Source organism: Phasianus colchicus, chromosome 1, assembly GCF_987193195.1.
Source record: "Phasianus colchicus chromosome 1, bPhaCol1.hap1.1, whole genome shotgun sequence".
In the NCBI taxonomy this organism is placed as follows: domain Eukaryota; kingdom Metazoa; phylum Chordata; class Aves; order Galliformes; family Phasianidae; genus Phasianus; species Phasianus colchicus.
The window spans coordinates 196879775-196900336 of NC_143436.1; the positions used below are offsets into that span (position 1 = coordinate 196879775).

General features: G+C 48.6%; 1 protein-coding gene across 2 annotated transcripts in view; it reads left to right on the plus strand.

The window, feature by feature from the left end:
- FCHSD2 (FCH and double SH3 domains 2) overlaps window positions 1-20562 on the plus strand; it is a 126762-nt gene that overhangs the window by 66546 nt on the left and 39654 nt on the right. For both annotated transcript variants that reach the window (XM_031606098.2, XM_031606100.2), the window contains exons 6-8: window positions 2985-3118; window positions 3604-3658; window positions 4625-4753. In XM_031606098.2, coding sequence (XP_031461958.1) covers window positions 2985-3118; window positions 3604-3658; window positions 4625-4753 — 318 coding nt within the window. The remainder of the gene's footprint in view (window positions 1-2984; window positions 3119-3603; window positions 3659-4624; window positions 4754-20562) is intronic.

The window sequence follows — 20562 nt, forward strand, 5'->3', positions numbered from 1 at the left end:
CTAGTTGAAGGACAAAAGTAAGCTTGACTTGCATTAAAAAAATGTAATTTGCATCTTAGATAAAGAGATCTTTTATCTCTATCATACTGCTTAACACAGAAAGTGTTTGAGATAGAACGCGGTGCTCCATCTGTTTCCACGGGGCAAGAAGGTGCTTTGTAAAAATAATCACGTGTTTAATGAGCCTTTGTCCTCCCCCTATCTTAATTATCTTGTGTTTGCTTTCTGTGGATTTTGCTGGAGCGAGGAGAAAGCCTGGTGTTCAAGGAATGAGTTCAGTTCACAAAAAGCCACTGCTGCACCAACTGCAAATCGTTGGATGTTTTCAAGAGCAGTCTTTTGAAATACACACTGTGCTGCTTCCAGGAAATGTAACATACAGAGGGAAATAGAAGTGCTGGTGTTGATCTCAGACGTGTTGATCTCAGATATTACTCATGGTTGTAGATGTTCTTTCTGTGTGTTACTACTGAGCATTTGTTAGCATCACCTCTGAGTTTAATTAAGGTAGGAGAAAACCTCCAGTCACGGTAAAAGACAAAAATGATCACCACCACCAATGAAATCCACACCATTTCAAATCTCTTTTTTGCTAAAAACTGGTGAACACTAAAAACTATGAACTTACTCCTCATGGAATCACCAGGGTTGCAAAAGACCTCCAAGATCATCCAGTCCAACTGTCCACCTGCTACCAGTATTTCTCCACTAACCCATGTCCCTCGGTACAGCATCTAAACATTTCTTGAACGCCTTCAGGGATGGTGACCCCACCACCTCCCATCCCAGTGCCTGACCACTCTCTGGGAGAAGAAATGTTTCTTAATGTCCAACCTGAATCTTCCATACAGTCTTCCAGCCATTCTGCCCCACACCTGTAGCACTGCCTGGGGTGGTTGTGGCCAAAGCATAGGACTCAGCACTGGTTCTTATTTAACTCCATCCCATTGACCTCAGCCCACTGATCAGCCTGTCCAGATCCCTCTGTAGGGCCTTCCTACCCCCAGGCAGATCAGCACTTCACCCAATTCAGTGTCATCTGCAAACGTACTGAGGGTGCACTCAGTGCCCTCCTCAGATCATCAATTGGACCACAAGTACATTTTTCTACGGTCTTGAAAGTCTATGTAATATTTGCTTTCCAGAGGAAAAATTACCTTCATTAATGCTGTTACTTTATTGTGCTGGGGAATTTCATTTTTCTCCAAAGCTTTCCAGGCAACAACACCATAGCAATTCTGTAGTGCCTTTATTTAGTAAATAATTTTCAGTTTCATTTTTCTGCACATGCTGGTTGTTCGGAGAATTTATAGGTTGGCACTAGAAATGTGAACTTTATAGAAATGGGGGCTTTATAGAAATGGGGACTTCATAGAAATGGGGGATTTACAGAAATGACACAGCTTCTCTTTTTCTTGCATTTTTGAACTATTGGACAGATTGTTGCCATTATCAGGCCAGTACTTCTGGTGCAAAGATTCTGATAGCATCATACCTGGTGCTGTTCATCTTCCTTCACAACAAATGTATTGTTTCATACACAGCAATCCGTCACACGTTCCTGTGAATTTCCAAAAGGATAAATTATATATTATACTGACCTCCATCCAGACAAAACCTAGCTGAAATTTACATTTGGAGTCAATGCAGTCATGCTGGAATGTCCAACCACAGCCTGGATTCTGCTCAGAGTCTCCTTACACCGTTGCAGTGGGTTGAGTGACTTGATGTGCTGTCAACTTAGCGCCACTAAGATGGTCAGAGGGCTGGAGCAGCTCTCCTATGAGGAAAGGTTGAGGGAACTGGGCTTGTTGTGCTTGGAGAAGAGAAGGCTGCAGGGAGACCTCATTGTGGCCTTCAGTACTCTAAGGGAGCTTATAAATAGGTCAGATGAGGCTGTTTACAAGGATAGATAGTGGTAGGACAAGGGGGAATGGTTTTCAAGTGAGGCAGGAGAGGTTCAGGTTGCATATGAGGAGGAAGTTTTTGAGCCAGAGGGTGGTGAGGCACTGGAACAGGTTGCCCAAGGAGGCTGTGGATGCCCCATCCCTGCAGGCATTCAAGGCCAGGCTGGATGTGGCTCTGGGCAGCCTGGGCTGCTGGTTGGCGACCTGCACACAGCAGGGGGTTGGAACTGGGTGAGCATTGTGCTCCTTTGCAACCCAGGCCATTCTGTCATTCTGTGATGGGATGTTTTCCAACCAGCAACGTTACCAACTGGGGCTATCTGATATTTTAATTTTTGGATGCCAGCAGGAAGCTTAAGAGATCCAACTATTGATTGATGTAGCAAAACCCCACTCCTATTTAAATGATTTCCTCTGTCCAATAGATGCAGGTTGGTCTACCTTTCATTTTCCTCCCCTACACTCAAAGATCTCCAAAAAAAGCAGTTTGCCCATGGAGGGGCCAGGGCAGTGTGGTAGAGGTGGGACCTTGGGCTGCTCTTGGAAGGACAGAATGGCAGCTGTGTGTGTGAATTATTTTTTACCTCTTCAGTGGCCCAAAGATTTTCTTTTTGTATGACACTGATTTCTGATAGAACCCAATCAGAGCTCAATAATGTCAAGTTGTTCTTGGTTCTATTGTGCTGTTCTCTTCTCCACATTAAGCTTTGTGTTTCATTATAGATATTAGAGAAGAAAAGAGTGAGTGTTTCTCATCTCACCTCTGGCGAATTGCCTTTGGATTTTTCCCCATTGTATTCCAGTCATTTCAACCAATTATCTCATCAAAAGCTTTCAGAACTTTTATGTTTAATTTGTGAGTTCTCATTGAATTTGGGTAGTTAAACAGCAGTTGAAGCAAAGGAATATGATTTGATGTTCAGATTGGCTTGAAAAGAAAGGCACAGATAATGGACCAGGATTGACTTGGAGACTGCCTTGTGCAGCACGCAATGTAATGAAGAGCAGTAAAATGGTGACAGTGGTATTTGCATGCAAGCAATGCTCATGTTTTGTTTCCTGAACAATTTCTTTCAGTACGTGGACCAGCTGACACGGATCCAAGCGGAGTTACAAGAGACAGTAAAAGATTTAGCTAAAGGCAAAAAGAAATATTTTGAGACTGAACAGATGGCTCAAGCGGTGCGGGAGAAAGCTGATATCGAGGCCAAGTATGTTTTTATAATAGCATATGTATAAATAATTGCATGTGTATAAACCAGAGTTATCTTTGTGTTTGTCTTTACACCCGATGTTCGTTTAGAAGAAAGATAATTGCTTTCAATAAGCTTATGCCAATTCATTTTCTTACCTCCTTTTGGAGGAGGAGTGGGGATGGGCACTATTTCCCACTGTTGAAGACAAAAAGTTGAGGCTTTGTCATTATGTTCCTTGTTGTGCTCTGGAGGTCGATTCCTCTTGCTTCAGGAGAGCAAGCAGCTCATGTTTAGAGCTTGGTTTGTGCCATGGGAGTTTGCCTCACCATTGCTTGCAACTTGCTCTCTTTTATTTATTAAAAAGATGTCCTGCGTTGTTCTCAGATGAAGCTGTTTGTGAAACTGCACCAGCACAGCTTTGGATGCAGCAGCCTGTTTGGCCTTGCTTTTGTAGGAAAGATGTGAAACTCTAATCTCTTGGCTTTTTTTGTTGTTTTCAGGTCCAAACTTAGTCTTTTTCAGTCAAGGATAAGCTTGCAAAAGGCAAGTGTAAAGGTGAGTTCTTATTTACTATCAAAGTGTTTTGAAGCTGTTTTGCCAGGCATGGAGCTTTCAAGTGCTCACTGCAGGATTACATATGGCCAAATGTACAAGTTTTCTTCCAGGGGAGTAATAACTGTGCTTTAAGGACCACGTGTGAAATGGTGGCTTGAGAGCCATGTTTGAATGAGCTCCATCAAAAGAGGGGTGGCCAGCAGGGACAGGGAGGTGATTGTCCCTCTCTACTCTGCTCCTGTGAGGTCCTATTTGCAGTACTACGTTGAGATGTGGAGCCCCCAGTACAAGAAAGACAGGGAGCTGTTGGAGAGGGTCCAGAGGAGCCACAAAGATGAGCAGGGGACTGCAGCACCTCCACTACAAAGACAGGCTGAGGGAGCTGGGCTTGTTCAGCATGGAGAACAGAAGGCTGCGGGGTGAATCATTGCAGCCTTCCAGGTCCTAAAGGGAGCCTACAAACAGGAAGGGAGTCAGCTCTTGGAAAGGGGAGATGACAGCAGGACAAGGGAAATGGTTTGAAGTTGAGGGAGGGCAGATTTCAGTTGGATGTCAGGGGGAAGTTGTTTGCTGTGAGAGCGGTGAGGTGCTGGAACAGCTGCCCAGAGAGGCTGTGGATGCCCCGTCCATCCCTGGAGGTGTTCAAGGCCAGGTTGGATGGGGCCCTGGGCAGCCTGGGCTGCTCTGAAATGTGGAGGTTGGTGGCCCTGTGTGTGGTGGGGGTTGGAGCTTCGTGATCCTTGAGGTCCCTTCCAACCCAAGCCATTCTGTGATTCTATGAAATGTTAAACTGGATGAGAGAAACAAAAATGAAATCCCTTTCCCATTACCAGTATTAAGCTGTTAATCCTTTTACATTTTTGCTATATTAGTATACATATATACACATCTTAATTTACTGTTAATACTTTTTCAGTCATTCACTTGTCTTAGTACCTGTCCTTTAACTTCTGATTCTTGTTGCAGTTAAAAGCACGACGGTCGGAGTGCAATTCGAAGGCTATCCATGCAAGGAATGATTATCTTCTCACTCTAGCAGCTGCTAATGCACACCAAGACCGCTACTACCAAACAGACTTGGTGAACATTATGAAGGTAAGAGAGCTCAGTTGTGTTTTTGAGATGGGATGTGCAAAAATCTGGACAAGAAAATTAAGGATGTACAAAACCCAGTGTTGCCTTGCAACAACACTGCTGGCTTTTTCGAATACTGCACCAGCTGTGTGCAGTGCCATGGGTCCTGCGGTGGTGTGCAGTAGTCTTGGAAACAGTAATTAAGTACCAAAGCTAAGCAGCTGCCTAAGCTCAAATAAAGGAATCAGGTTTTTAAAACTCAGACTTGGATTTCCTCATTTCACTTCTTCAGTGGCATATCCCATTGCTGGGTTTTGTGTCTGTCTGATCAAAGTTCTTCTTTCTGGTGGAGCTGATGGACACTTGGCTGTTGAATTTGTTGTTTTGAAAGCATGATGCTCAGAGAGTGTCACATCACTGTGGCTGTTCCTACTCCTGGCAGCTTGCTGTGCCCAGCTGAGCAGGTGCTTGGACTCCTGGGAGCTGGCATGCTAAAGAAGTTCACATACAATCACTCGCAGGTTTTTCACACCATCTTAGATTTACTGAAGTATACTGTATTTTTATAACTGAGGTGATTGAGAGTAATTGTAAAATTGGTAGTACCAGTTACATAAAGCTAATTGAGACTTTATGTCGTTGCATTCCATGCACTGACATTTTCAAAGCTTAAATGGACTTGCTATCTGTGAACTATTTCAAGGTGATGCAATCATGCACAGCAACTTACTCCTTTGTAATTTGCATTTAAAATGGCTTTATCAAAGAATTTAACACCTTCCTGAGCTGCAGCTTTTGGGTAGACTTTCTCAGCTGGGACAAAGGCTGCAGGTTGTGACAAATCACTGTGTTAATAATGCAGCTTTTGTATGCTGGAAGAAGAAATGTATGGATCTGAAATCCAGGTAACTGAATTAGCATTATGGAATCACAGAATGGTTAAGGTTGGAAAAGACCTCCACGGTCCCCATGTCCAACCCCAGCCTGTCCCCAGCATATCCATTGAACGTGTCCTTAAATCAGAAAGCTAGAAGACCAGGGACTGAAAAATACAGTAATGGCAAACTGAGTCATAGCACTGCCATCCCTCTGCACGTGTGCTGTTGTTGTTTATTCTTTTTCTGCATCTTTTTTCAAGTATCTGTAGTAGTCATACCTCTAGTCAGGTAAGGAGCTGGGTTCTTAATGAAGATCTTAGTGTTTGGTTTTGGCACTCTTGTTCCTGTGTAGGAACACACAGATCAACATGCAGCAGGGCGTGCTTTGGGGTGAAGGAGAGAGCGAGTCTGAGGCAAGGGGTGGTGCTGGGATGTCTGCTGAGTGCATTTAGGATAGGTGTGTCCCAGCTGTGAAATAGGACTGAGTTATTATAGAATGATAGAATGGCCTGGGGTGCAAAGGAGCACAATGCTCATCCAGTTCCAACCCCCTGCTGTGTGCAGGTCGCCAACCAGCAGACCAGGCTGCCCAGAGCCACATCCAGCCTGGCCTTGAATGCCTGCAGGGATGGGGCATCCACAGCCTCCTTGGGCAACCTGTTCCAGTGCCTCACCACCCTCTGGCTGAAAAACTTCCTCCTCATATCCAACCTAAACCTCCCCTGGCTCACTTTACAACCATTCCCCCTTGTCCTATCACCATCCACCTCACAAACAGCCGTTCCCCCTCCTGTTTATCCACTCCCTTCAAGTACTGAAGGCCACAATGAGGTCTCCCCACAGCCTTCTCTTTTCCAAGCTCAAAAGCCCAGTTCCCTCAACCTTTCCTCACAGGAGAGCTGCTCCAGCCCTCTGACATCTCAGTGCCCTCCTCTGGACCCGCTCCAAGAGCTCCACGTCCTTCCTGTGCTGGGTTCCCCAGGCCTGGACGCAGCACTGCAGATGGGGCCTCACAAGAGCCGAGCAGAGGGGAACAATCACCTCCCTGTCCCTGCTGGCCACCCCTTTTTCATGCAGCCCAGCACACAGTTGGCCTTCGGGCTGCAGGCTCACACTGCTGGCTTGTGCCCAGCCTCTCTTCCACCAGGACCCCCAGGTCCTCCTCTGCAGGGCTGCTCTCCAGGAGATCTTCCCCCAGTCTGTATCAATACCTGGCATTGCCCCGACCCGATGCAGCACCCTGCACTTGGCCTTACTGAACCTCACTGGGTTCTCATGGCCCCACTTCTCCAGCCTGTCCAGCTTCCTCTGGATGGCTTCCCTTCCCTCCAATGTATCGACCACACTGCCAAGCTTGGTATTGTCTGCAAACTTGCTGAGGGTGCACTCCATACCATCATCTGTGTCACCGATAAACATGTTGCAAAGCAGTGATCCTGAGACCATTAATCCATCAAGAACTGGTTGGCTGGTCGCATCCAAAGGGTTGAGATCAGTGTTTCTGTGTCTGGATGGAGGCTGGGCACGTGTGGTGCACCACTTGTGTCGTGCACCGAGGAATGTGAGTTCCCCACCGGGTGGGTGGACAGTCAGCACTCATGTTGGGATATGGCCAAGTGGGAATGGCCCAGCATGACTTCTGAGGAGGGAAGGCATCCCTCAGACAGCCATGGAAGTGATCTGTGAGCCAGAAGTGAGGGTGATCCATCTGATTTTATGTCTTGGCTTTGCCCAGAGCTGTCAGCAGATTTTCCCACTCGTTTTCTATTGACATGAAAGAAGTGTGTTCCTGCAAGCAGGGGTGATCTCACAGATCAGGAACTCATGAAGAGATACAGAAGGTGTGGGATTAAGGTAAATACTTGGGCTTTAGAGTGGGAGGAGATGTACTGGCAAGGTCCTGGTTTCTTTGTGATCTCTGTTTCTTCTTCTGGGGTCTCCAGTGCAGCTGGAGCATCTGACACACTGATTTATGTGTTAAGATGCGAGGCTTTAGCATGCAACTTTTTCTTATGGAGTCCATATGGTGGCCACGTTGCTGCTATAGGTCATATCTATGATGCAGTCAGTGCACCTTCTGTTTGAACTCCTCAGGCTGTCTGTATTTGTGAATACCTTCCATTTTCTCCTTACACCGTTCAGATTGTATCAGTGCTTGTTATTCAGTAAGCTGGAAGTAAATCCTTCATTTAAATCATACTTCAGAATGTTACTTCTTTGATATAGGAACCTTCAGGCTTGAAAAGCAAACCCCACCTTCCCTGCCCACAGCATTTCTCTAATTCTCATCCGAAGCATCAGTTTTACAATTTACAGCAGTGATGTTACAGACTGAAAGAGTTCCCCAAACACAATGGAAGCTTCATAAATAGAAAAAGGACCACAGTTGTTTGCAGCTGGAGTGCAACCAGGCTCTTCCAAGAGCTGTTCCCCCCTGCTCCCTGTGGTTTGTTATCTGTTCTTGTATTAAACTACCTGCGAGTTTGACTTTTTAAAATTTAGGTCTTTCAACATAAAGGCTTTGATGCATGCTTAAGCAGAATCTGATTTTATAATTATTCCATCAGTTGTATGGTAGCCAGCAGTCAGGAATGCCTTTGTCACATACATCACCCAACTGCTTAGTCAGGTAAGTGGGCAGACTGGATGTAGGGGAAAACTTGATTACAATAAGGGCAGTGAGGCACAGGTTGAGCAGAGGGGTGGTGGTGCCCCATCCCTGCAGACACCCGAGGTCAGGGGATGGGGCTGTGAGCACTGATGGAGCTGATGTGACACCACTGATGTGTCTCTGTGCATTGCTGGCAGTGGGACCCAATGGCCTTTAGGGGTCTCTTCCAACTCCAACCATTCTGTGGTTCTGTGACACCGATGCACCCTTGGCTTTCAGACAGTCTGCACATCAGCTCCTTGTGGTGCTTTACAAGTGTGAAACCCAGTGAAAGTTCACACCTCTATTAACAGGTGAGAGCTGTTAAAACAGGATGAAAAAGGGTCTGGGGCACAGTGGGATGTGACAACTCTTTGAAAGGGTAGATAACAGCAGGACAAGGGGAAATGGTTTGAAGTTGAGGGAGGGCAGATTGAGGTTGGATGTCAGGGGGAAGTTCTTGACAGAGAGAGTGGTGAGGTGCTGGAACAGCTGCCCAGGGAGGCTGTGGATCCCCGTCCATCCATGGAGGTGTTCAAGGCCAGGTTGGATGGGGCCCTGGACAGCCTGGGCTGCTGTGAAATGTAGAGGTTGGTGGCCCTGTGTGTGGTGGGGGGTTGGAGCTTCACAATCCTTGAGGTCCCTTCCAACCCAGGCCATTCTGTGTTTCTGTGGGATGGGGAAGGTGGAGCAGAGGAGCTCAGGGGAGACCTCATGGCTCTAGAGCTCCTGGAAAGAGGTTGTGGTGACGGGGGTTCAGCCTCTGCTCCTCAGTAACAGTGATAGGATGAGAGGTGATGGCCTCATGTTGTGCCAGGGGAGGGTCAGGGCCTTAGGGAAAATCCCTTTCCCAAAGAGTGGCGATGCAGTGGCACAGCTGCCTGGGGAGTTTGGGGAGGGTCACCATCCCTTGGGGTGTTTCAGTGCTGTGGGGTTGTGGCACTGAGGGACGTGGGCAGTGGGCATGGTGCGATGGGTTGGGGTTGGGCTGGTGATCTTGGAGTGCTTCTCCTCAATGATTTTGTGGTTATATGATCCTCTGAAAAGAGCAAACACATGAAGAAGCAGAAAGGTGACATTTCTGCAGTGACAGCACTGCTCTGTGTGGCACAACGTGTTTGGAAAATATGTGCTGGGCTGGAGATGCCCTCTGTTGCTCTGTGTTTGATAGAGGCCAGTGCTGTTCCTGTTCATTGACTCTGACTCAGAGTTGCTGCTGTTGTACCATCTTGTGATAGATGAATCACAAGTCCCTTTGTTTTGTGTAACGGGCACCAAATTGACATTTTCCTTGGCAGAATTCCTGGTGACATCCAGCTCCTGATAATTTGTAGTATTTAGAGTGTGTTATTTTGGTGTGCAGCATGTATATGTGGAGGCAAAACGATGCTCTGCACTGTGTTTGTAAGGATGAAAGGCTGCCCAGAGCCACATCCAACCTGGCCTTGAATGCCTGCAGGGATGGGGCATCCACAGCCTCCTTGGGCAACCTGTTCCACTGCCTCACCACCCTCTGGCTGAAAAACTTCCTCCTCATATCCAACCTAAACCTCCCCTGTCTCACTTTAAAGCCATTCCCCCTTGTCCTGTCACCATCCACAGTCATTAAGGTTGGGAGGAGGAGCGGCAGCAGTGCTGGCTGCTACCTGCCTCTGAGCTTTGTTATGACTGTGTTTCCTCTTTCAGTACTCTGCTTGTAACTGCATTTCTCTCATGGACCAACTCTGAATATGACTTTGTCAGTGACAATAAGGAAATATTAATTTATTTTTTTTTTAAAAAAAGGGAAGCGTCTTTACCATTTTAGGTAATTCTCTGCTTATCTTTAGAGGAGGCAGAGAGAAGTGAAACTGAAACTGATCTCAGAATAGAGACCTGAGAGACATGAGGAGCACCCACCCACCCATCAGCTCACTCCGTGTGCATGCTGTGGGCCTGGCAGTGCTGTAGGGAGCACAGCAAAGCACTGCAGTGAAGTTATGTTGTGCAGTGTGTTCTGCAAAGCCCTCTTGCTTCAGAGTTGAAATCATGGAATGACAGAATGGTCTGGGTTGCAAAGGATGCTCATCCAGTTCCAACCCCCTGCTGTGTGCAGGTCACCAACCAGCAGACCAGGCTGCCCAGAGCCACATCCAGCCTGGCCTTGAATGCCTGCAGGGATGGGGCATCCACAGCTTCCTTGGGCAACCTGTTCCACTGCCTCACCACCCTCTGGCTCAAAAGCTTCCTCCTCATATCCAACCTAAACCTCTCCTGTCTCACTTTAAAGCCATTCCCCCTTGTCCTATCACCATCCACCCTCACAAACAGCCGTTCCCCCTCCTGCTTATCACAGAATCACAGAATTGCCAGGGTTGGAAGGGACCTCAAGGATCTTGAATCTCCAACCCCACTGCCACATGCAGGGCCACCAACCTCCCCATTCCATGGTGTGCTCCAGTGGTCCTGGTGCTGGAGCACTGAGTTAAAGGAGTGCTGTGATGGTGTGCTGCACTGTTTTTCCCTTTGTGGTGTCAGTAAGCTTTTCTGTATTGTTATGTCAGTCGTGTCGTCTGGCTTTTCTGTACTTTCCCATTTGCTTGACATGAGGAAGTACAGTTGTTTAATTTGGCTCTGGCTCATGAGCTGGGTTCCCTCAGTTTAAATAGAAACTAATTTTACATAATTTCACTGCACAGGTCCTTATCTTTGTATGGGTGACGGCACTGAGGCACGTTACTGCATTGCTTTGTTAAGATGACGGATCTGTCGTTAGACACACAGGTGATGTTTGCCTTTCTCACGTCTTTGCCTGTTGTCAGCTATTGTCTTGAAAGGTTGTAAGGGAGAAGCCAGGCTGGCTCCCAAGGCTCGTGCTGCTGGTCACACGGATTGATGTCAGTAATGGTGAGCAAGGGGGCGCCCAGTGAGTACGACAGCTGGGATGGTTCAGCCTAGCAGAAGGGAACACAGAGCTGTAGGATATCCCAATTGGAAGGACCCACAGGGATGACCGAGCACAACCCCAACCCCACAAAGCACCCCCAGGCCCTTGACACTATGTCAGAGTGGTGTCCCAGCATTCTATGAGTTCCAGCAGTTCAGGGATGTGCCCAGTGCTCTCTGGGGCACAGCCTGTCCCCAACACCCAGTGATACATCGGTTGGAAAATAGGAAGTTCTGATTAAATAGGAAGAAAATGTTTGCCACGAAGGAGACCAAGCACAGGACTGGGAACCCAGGCAGGGAGCAGTGCCATACCATGGCATTCCAGTACTTGAAAGGAGCTTATAAACAGGAGGGGGAGTGTCTCTTTACAAGGACGGATAGTGATAGGACAAGGGGGAATGGTTTTAAAGTGAGACAGGGGAGGTTTAGGTTGGATATGAGGAGGAAGTTCTTCAGCCAGAGGGTGGTGAGGCAGTGGAACAGGTTGCCCAAGGAGGCTGTGGATGCCCCATCTCTGCAAGCATCCAAGGCCAGGCTGGATGTGGCTCTGGGCAGCCTGGTCTGCTGGTTGGCGACCTGCACACAGCAGGGGGTTGGAACTGGGTGAGCATTGTGCTCCTTTGCAACCCAGGCCATGCTATGAAACTATGGTAAGTCCTCAGCGTTGGGTCACTCCTATGAACATCACTGGCTGCAGACGATTCCCATTTGTCTACATAACACCTGGAGTCTGTGTTTACATTTGTTATAACAGCCATTACAAGTGCCCCATAAACAGAGGATGACTGTGCTGGAAGCACAGCTGTTGGCTCTGCTTCACAAAAGCTCCCAGCAATGCTGATCAAGAAGAGCTTCATCGAAACACAAACGCTGTAGGGCTGTGTGCTCACAGCTATTCCAGCCAGTGGCAGAACAGAGGTTGGAAACTCCGGGCTCCTGAGCAGCAGATCTGACAGAAAAATCTCACTTAATGGATTCATGGAATAATTCAGATTGGAAGGGAGATACCAGCCCAACCCTGCTCGCAGCAGGGCCAAAAAGATCAGGTTGCTCATGTGTGCAGTCAAGTTTTAAATGTCTCCATAGAATGATAGAATGGCCTGGGTTGCAAAGGAGCACAATGCTCATCCAGTTCCAACCCCCTGCTGTGTGCAGGTCACCAACCAGCAGACCAGGCTGCCCAGAGCCACATCCAGCCTGGCCTTGAATGCCTGCAGGGATGGGGCATCCACAGCCTCCTTGGGCAACCTGTTCCAGTGCCTCACCACCCTCTGGCTCAAAAACTTCCTCCTCATATCCAACCTAAACCTCCCCTGTCTCACTTTAAAGCCGTTCCCCCTTGTCCCATCACCATCCACCCTCACAAACAGCCGTTCCCCCTCCTGTTTATCCGCTCCCTTCAAGTACTGAAGGCCACAATGAGGTCTCCCTGCAGCCTTCTCTTTTCCAAGCTCAAAAGCCCAGTTCCCTCAACCTTTCCTCATAGGAGAGCTGCTCCAGCCCTCTGATCATCTTAGTGGCCCTAAACCCAGAAATTAATAGGACATGTGTGGCTCTGCTGGACTTTAAAAGCAAGTTGACATCTTAGTGAGAGGTCTTAAATTGCTTCAGGAATGTTATCCTCACAATGGCTGCCCTGAATAAATGGGAACATTTGCATGAGGGCCTCTCTGTGCAGCTCCAGAGCGAGCCGTACCGGTGTTATCGCACTGAGAAATCATGCTATGCACTCATGATTGTTTTATGCTTCTTAGAATGATTTAGAAGCACCCGGGGAACTATTTGCTTTTCGAAAATAATTCTGATGTCAGAAGGGGTTTGGGTTTCCTTCTATAAATGCACTGTGCACGCCCAGCATTAGCTGTTCTGAGGTCCTGCAGGACTCCCTTTCCGTCTCGCAGGGAATTGCTGCAAGTGAAAGAGCTATTGTTTCACTTCCTGCTCCTGCCAACTGCCAGCCACAAATATTTTGTAATTACAATTAAGCCAGCCGTAGATTGCCTTATCTCTGGTATCAGATGGGCACAGGAGCTTTCCTGCAGGCACGGTCACCGAGCGTGCCTTGTTTTCTCCTCTTCATCCCTATGAATGAAGGACGAGAAGGGGCAGCTGTGCAGCAGATGATGATGGGATTCAGGTGATACCAACTGGGGTTTCCCAATGGCTGCTGCTTTCCTTCCCAGAGCTTTGCTCCACGGGCACGTGTGCACAGAGATCTTTCAACTGTGTGGAAATTAATTGCGTTAATAAGGCCCCGTTTGCAAGGTGATTATGCATCCACATCACTTGTTGAATAATTAATGCAAAACGGTGCCCTCTTATTTAGGCTTTCCTTTAAATGCTCACACATCACCCTTACGGATTGTTAGCCAGGTAAAACAAACAGCTCCCAATAGCTGTTCTCTTAAATTAACTCATCTAGCTGCAGGTTGGAGCATTTATGTTCTGGCTGAGTAAACACGAACAGGGAAGGCTTCCGACTGCAAACCACCTGCCCTGCTCTCAGCCTGGTTGGTGCTCAGGGGTTGGGATACGGGCAGGGAGATTGCTCACCACTGACTGCCAGGGGCTCAGCAGAGGGAGATGAATGTAATTTATTGCCTATTGCTAACAGATGAGAGCAGCGAGAGCTAAAACTGGAAGCACTCATGGCTCAGCTCTGCCAGCAGTGGGGCAATGCTGAGTTCTGACCCCAGGGGTCATCCCTGCAGCCCCCCATTACAAAGCCTTGCCATGTAAACATGATACAGCACTTCCAGTGGTGATTTATGTGTATATTATATATTATGAACCATGGTAGCTTAAATAATTAGGTTAAAGCAATAATAATTTATCATGGGATAATAAAACTCTTTCTTGATGATGCTTCTGTGTTGTCAGAGAGTTTTCCTTTGGTGTTGTGATGGCAATAATAGAGGAAGGACTGATGATAAAAATGTAGTGTGATTTCAGTGCTGCTTCTGACAAGTATTCCTCCTGCAGAGGAGGCTGCACAGGAGTCACAGATGTGTTTGTGTGAGAAAGTAACAGGAACAGTGACTGGGAGTGATGTACAAAAGAGAAGCAGTGAAGAGGAAGGAGAACTCATGATCATATTATATCACAGAATGGCCTGGGTTGCAAAGGAGCACAATGCTCATCCAGTTCCAACCCCCTGCTGTGTGCAGGTCACCAACCAGCAGACCAGGCTGCCCAGAGCCACATCCAGCCTGGCCTTGAATGCCTGCAGGGATGGGGCATCCACAGCCTCCTTGGGCAACCTGTTCCAGTGCCTCACCTCCCTCTGGCTCAAAAACTTCCTCCTCATATCCAACCTAAACCTCCCCTGTCTCACTTTAAAACCATTCCCCCTTGTCCTATCATTATCTACCCTTGTAGGAAGTCATGGAGACAGAGCTCCTGGTCCCTGGAGCCCATAGAGACGGGCTGCCCAGAGAGGCTGTGGATGCCCCGTCCATCCCTGGAAGTGTTCAAGGCCAGGTTGGATGGGGCCCTGGGCAGCCTGGGCTGCTCTGAAATGTAGAGGTTGGTGGCCCTGTGTGTGGTGGGGGTTGGAGCTTCATGATCCTTGAGGTCCCTCCCAACCCAAGCCATTCTGTGATTCTGTGATTCCCAAACATTGTTCATAGTGGTTTGGTTGAGTGGCTTTGTTGTTGTCATATTCTTAGCAACTTCATATCCACTGAAGGAATTGGAGACTCGAGGGAGGAGATGCTTTTGGATTCAGATTTGGTCTGTTAGCCCTGCAGCCGCCTCATATCCTGGTGCATTACAGAATCATAGAACCATAGAATGTCCCCGGTTGGAAGGGACCTCAAGGATCATGAAGCTCCAACTCCCCACCACAGGCAGGGCCACCAACCTCCACATTTCAGAGCAGCCCCATCCAACCTGGCCTTGAACACCTCCAGGGATGGACGGGGCATCCACAGCCTCTCTGGGCAGCTGTTCCAGCACCTCACCACTCTCACAGCAAACAACTTCCCCCTGACATCCAACCTCAGTTTCCCCTCCCTCAACTTCAAACCATTTCCCCTTGTCCTGCTGCTATCTACCCTTTCAAAGAGTTGAAGAGCGTTGGTGGAATTTCGATGTGTTTGTGTTGAAACTGTGTGAGAAGCTCCTGGACTGGCTGTGTAAGTGAACACGTGTACAGGTTTTGTTTGGTAATGAGATTTTGCTGCTGTAAACTGAAGCTTTATCCAAACCCAGTGGCATTCAGTAGGGTTCTCTGCCCCTGAAATGAGCTGTCCTGATGTCCCATTGTGGTTCTTGAGCAGCAAAGTGATGGTGAAGTTGGTACTGGAAGTGTTCACGTGCTGAATTGGATGAAGTGAAACATAGTCCTAAGGCCTGAGGAATATCAGCTTTGCTAAATACAGATTGCCAGCCTCTCCCAGCAACTAAACCGATAGAGTTTGCAGTTTAGGAGGGGTCACCAGGGTGCATCTGAGCTCATGGTGACAATCAGCTGATCCTAAGCCTGTGTCAAAGCCTGTAGAAATAGGAGAAAGGACATGGATTTTGGAAGTTCATTCTTGCTATAGATTTTTTTGCCTTCATGGAGCGTGGGGAGCAGCTTAGAAGGGGGCAAAGAGAATTGTAATGGGACCATCTTTTGAAGGCACAGTAAAGACTAAGCTAGAAAAATCCTTTAAGATCTTCACGTCCAACCATCAGCCCTTTAAGATCTTCAAGTCCAACCCCCTGTGCCCAATAACTGTGTCCCTAAACTACAGGGAACTTTAAACAGTTCAGCTCAAGGGTTTTAATGTCCCCAAGCTCAGAGTTATGAGTCCCATATGAGTTTAAGAGTCCCATAACTCAGAGTTATGGGAGCCCAGAAAAAAAACCCAACCCTGACATGATTTAAAGGTATTGGAAGAAAATGTGTTGGCTTGAAGGAATCATGAGAATATCCTGATCTGTGGTTATCTTTTAAGTTTATTTGAAGAAGTTGCTTTGGACTGAAGCATAAAAAGTTATCTGGAGATGTGTAGAAAACAGCTTTCTAATTTAATCTAATGAACAGTAGAAATGTTTTTATTAATTGCTTCTCTTGATGAAATGGTTCAGTGCTTTGTATTAGATCTTGGCTATAATGATATAATTTAATATCAGATAATTTAATATATGAGTATTCCATTGAGTAAGGATTTGAAAACGTTCTGGAGTCCTAGCAAAAAGTGGATTAAGTACAGATTATTATAGTGTGTTCTTTATGGTATGCATATGTGAATTCAGGAATCATGGAATGGTTTGGGTTTGAAGGGACCTCAAGGATCATGAAGCTCCAACCCCTCTGCTGCATGCAGGGCCACCAACCTCCACATTTCACAGCAGCCCAGGCTGCCCAGGGCCCCATCCAACCTGGCCTTGAACACCTCCAGGGATGGACGGGGCATCCACAGCCTCTCTGGGCAGCTGTTCCAGCACCTCACCACTCTCACAGCAAACAACTTCCCCCTCACATCCAACCTCAGTCTGCCCTCCCTCAACTTCAAACCATTTCCCCTTGTCCTGCTGTCATCTCCCCTTTCCAAGAGCTGACTCCCCTCCTGTTTGTAGGCTCCCTTTAGGTCCTGAAGGCTGCAATGATTCACCCCACAGCCTTCTGTTCTCCATGCTGAACAAGCCCAGCTCCCTCAGCCTGTCTTTGTAGTGGAGGTGCTGCAGCCCTCTGATCATCTTTGTGGCTCCTCTGGACCACAAGGCAAGCCCTATACAGTTGGCACTGGAAAGTGCAAGGCTCTGGGGTAAGGGAAGTGCAGAGTGTTTGTGAGCCCCGAGCTGCATGGCAAGCAGAGAGAATCAGTGCACTGTTGTCTTCTCATGTCTGTTGTTCCTCTGTTTGCTGTGCTGAGAGCTCCTTCTCTAGCATGGGGGAAAGGAGGAGGAAGTGGCAATCCTTTCTGTGATTTTTGTGTGTTGGTTCAATACACAGCTGTTAGTGTGCATGCTTTATTTCTGGTCTTTCCTCTTTTTTTTCTATTATTTTATTGCTGATCTTCTGCTCAGGAATGCCCCTACAGGATGAGGAGCACACGCTGCACTTGCAGGATGCTGCAGGCAGCTCCAGTCTGAGGAGAGAAAAGATCTGGCTCTTGGTGTGTGGACTTCATTCTGGAGAAGAGGAGGCTGCAGGGTGAATCATTGCAGCCTTCCAGGACCTAAAGGGAGCCTACAAACAGGAGGGGAGTCAGCTCTTGGAAAGGGGAGATGACAGCAGGACAAGGGGAAATGGTTTGAAGTTGAAGGAGGGAAGACTGAGGTTGGATGTCAGGGGGTAGTTGTTTGCTGTGAGAGTGGTGAGGTGCTGGAACAGCTGCCCAGGGAGGCTGTGGATGCCCCGTCCATCCCTGGAGGTGTTCAAGGCCAGGTTGGATGGGGCCCTCAGCAGCCTGGGATGCTCTGAAATGTGGAGGTTGGTGGCCCTCGGTGTGGTAGGGGGTTGGAGCTTCATGATCCTTCAAACCCAAACCATTCTATGTCTCTGTGATTCTTTCACACCAGCCCCAGCTCTTGTGCCTCTGCATGTGGAGCAGCAGCTGTTTGCACAGCATAGAAGCGTTCCTCACACTGCCCGGATTTGTTTTCTTCTGTGTTGCTGTGTTTTCCCCACCAAATTCCTGCTGTTCACAGTCAGAACTGGCCTGTAAGACCTCACCAAGTGATTTGGATCTGGACGTTACCATGCAGCATGCCAAGCTCTATGGCAGCTTTGGATGTGCAAGGTTGTCCTGGAAAGTGGAGAATTCCTTTGGCCTTAGCTTAGCTCTGTGTTTCTCTTGGTGCAAACCAGCTTTATTTCAACACAACTTCATGGTATGGCTTTATAGAGCTGAGCTTAGACAGTTCTTGCTCCTTGTTGGCTGAAGAAATGCAGCACCTTTCTGATCCAAATAGAGGGGTAGGCCTTTGTCATCTGTTTTTTTGCAGCAGAGCTTCTCTGCTTGCACCCAGGATTTGCGTCGGACAGATTGCCCATAAGGTGCAAGATGGGCAGCGGGCTCCCAGTCACTTTTAAAGCAGAGTTCAGGCTTCGGAATCACGGTGCCATGGTGCTGCAGGACTGCTCTGCTGCTCAGCAGGAGGGAGCTGAGTGCAGTACGTCAGCAGATCCGTGGTTGCTGCAGGCGTTGCTGTTCGGAACACTTACATGGCTTTGATCGTGGGTTTGTTGGTAATTTCTGTACTGGAGTTGTGTTCTGTTGACAAACACCCGCAGACATGATTCACTTTGATGTTGGGATGTCGTGATGACGAAGAAGTGAGCGATGCTGCATTGACTGGAGGGATGAGAAAGCTAGCAGCTCCCAGCAAGCAAGCTGCTCTTCTGCGCCAGGAGCAGGAGATGCCTGGAGGAAATCACCAGCAGGAAGGCGTTCAGCTTTTGTAAGGGAAAATGGCTGTGGAATGGGTTTTCCTGCCCTTCCTTCCTTTCTATCACAGTGTCCTGTGCATGCTGCTGCCTTCCAACAAGCTGAGACCCATTGCTGTGCTTGGGATGCACCTCTCAGAGACCCAAAGGATGCTTCAGCTGAGCTTCCACTGTGAAGTGGGAAGAGGTTTAGAGTGGTGTTTGGGAAAACAGAGGAAGAAAACCAGTCCCTGTTCTGAATGGCTTACAGGTTGTTCCCAAAGCAAAACTTTGGGATCAGAGAGAGAACAGGGCTTCCAATGGCAGTAGGAATAGGGCAGCATCACAATTAAATTGTAGCTGTTTAATTGGCTGCTCAAAATAGATGGAAGAAGGCGCCAGTGATACAGATCTCCCTTATTATTTTGGGGTTTTGTTTTGATTGCTAAGCAGGAAAATGGGCTCCGTTGCCATGGTGCCATACTATTGGGATAACAGATAATGTGAAAACTTATCGGTCCACAAACACAATGATTTTCGGTTGGTTCCTCTACAACTTCTGCTTATCTTCCCATTTTCAGCCTGCAGGCAGGGAGGAGCAGGCGTGGGCCCAAGTTTGGCCTCTTCCTTCCACCCATGCGAGGAAATGCTTTGCCTTCGGCATCACTGTGCCAGAGACATGGCAGCCCCCCAGGCAGAGGAACACAGAGCTGTCAGAGAGCAGCCAGAGGGGGGCTGCGGAGATGGGGAAGGGTCTGGAGGGCAAAATGGGGGAGGAGCAGCTGGGGTCCCTTGGGGTGTTCAACTCAGTGCACAGGAGGCAGAGGGGAGGATCGTGGCGGCCCTGCAGCCCCTCATGGCCCTACAGCCCTTATGGCCTTACAGCCCTTATGACCTTACAGCCCTCGTGGCCCTACAGCTCCTCATGACCCTATAGCGCTCATGACACTACAGCCCTCATAGCCCTACTGCTCCTCATGGCCCTACAGCCCTCATGGCCCTACAGCCCCTCATGGCCCTATAGCCCTCAAGACCCTACAGCTCCTCATGGCCTTACAGCCCTCAAAACCCTACAGCTCTTCATGGCCCTACAGTCCCTCATGGCTCTACAGCCCCTCTTGGCCCTACAGCTCCTCATGGCCCTACAGCCCCTCATGGCCCTATAGCCCTCAAGACCCTACAGCTCCTCATGGCCCTATAGCCCTCAAGACCCTACAGCTCCTCATGGCCCTACAGCTCCTCATGGCTCTACAGCCCCTCATGGCCCTACAGCTCCTCACAGCCCTGCAGCCCCTCATGGCCCTACAGCCCCTCATGGCCCGACAGCTCCTCACAGCCCTGCAGCCCCTCATGGCCCTACAGCTCCTCATGGCCCTACAGCCCTCAAGACCCTACAGCTCCTCATGACCCTACAGCCCCTCAAGACCCTACAGCTCCTCATGACCCTATAGCCCTCAAGACCCTACAGCTCCTCATGACCCTACAGTCCCTCATGGCCCTACAGCTCCTCATGGCCCTACAGCTCCTCATGGCCCTACAGCTCCTCATGACCCTACAGCCCCTCATGGCTCTACAGCTCCTCATGGCCCTACAGCTCCTCATGGCCCTACAGCTCCTCATGACCCTACAGTCCCTCATGGCCCTACAGCCCCTCATGGCCCTACAGCTCCTCACAGCCCTACAGCCCCTCACGGCCCTGCAGCCCCTCATGGCCCTGCAGCCCCTCATGGCTCTACAGCTCCTCATGGCCCTATAGCCCTCAAGACCCTACAGCCCTCAAGACCCTATGGCCCTCATGGCCCTACAGCTCCTCATGGCCCTACAGCCCCTCATGGCCCTACAGCCCTCAAGATTTTACAGCCCTCAAGACCCTACAGCTCCTCATGGCCCTACAGCCACAACCAATTTCAACACAATGAAGCGATGTGGTATTGGATTCTGCTGAGATTCAGGAGAACAAAAGCCACTGTTGTCTAAGGGTGCGTGGTGAAGTGAGGTCTGTAGGTCCCTCCTC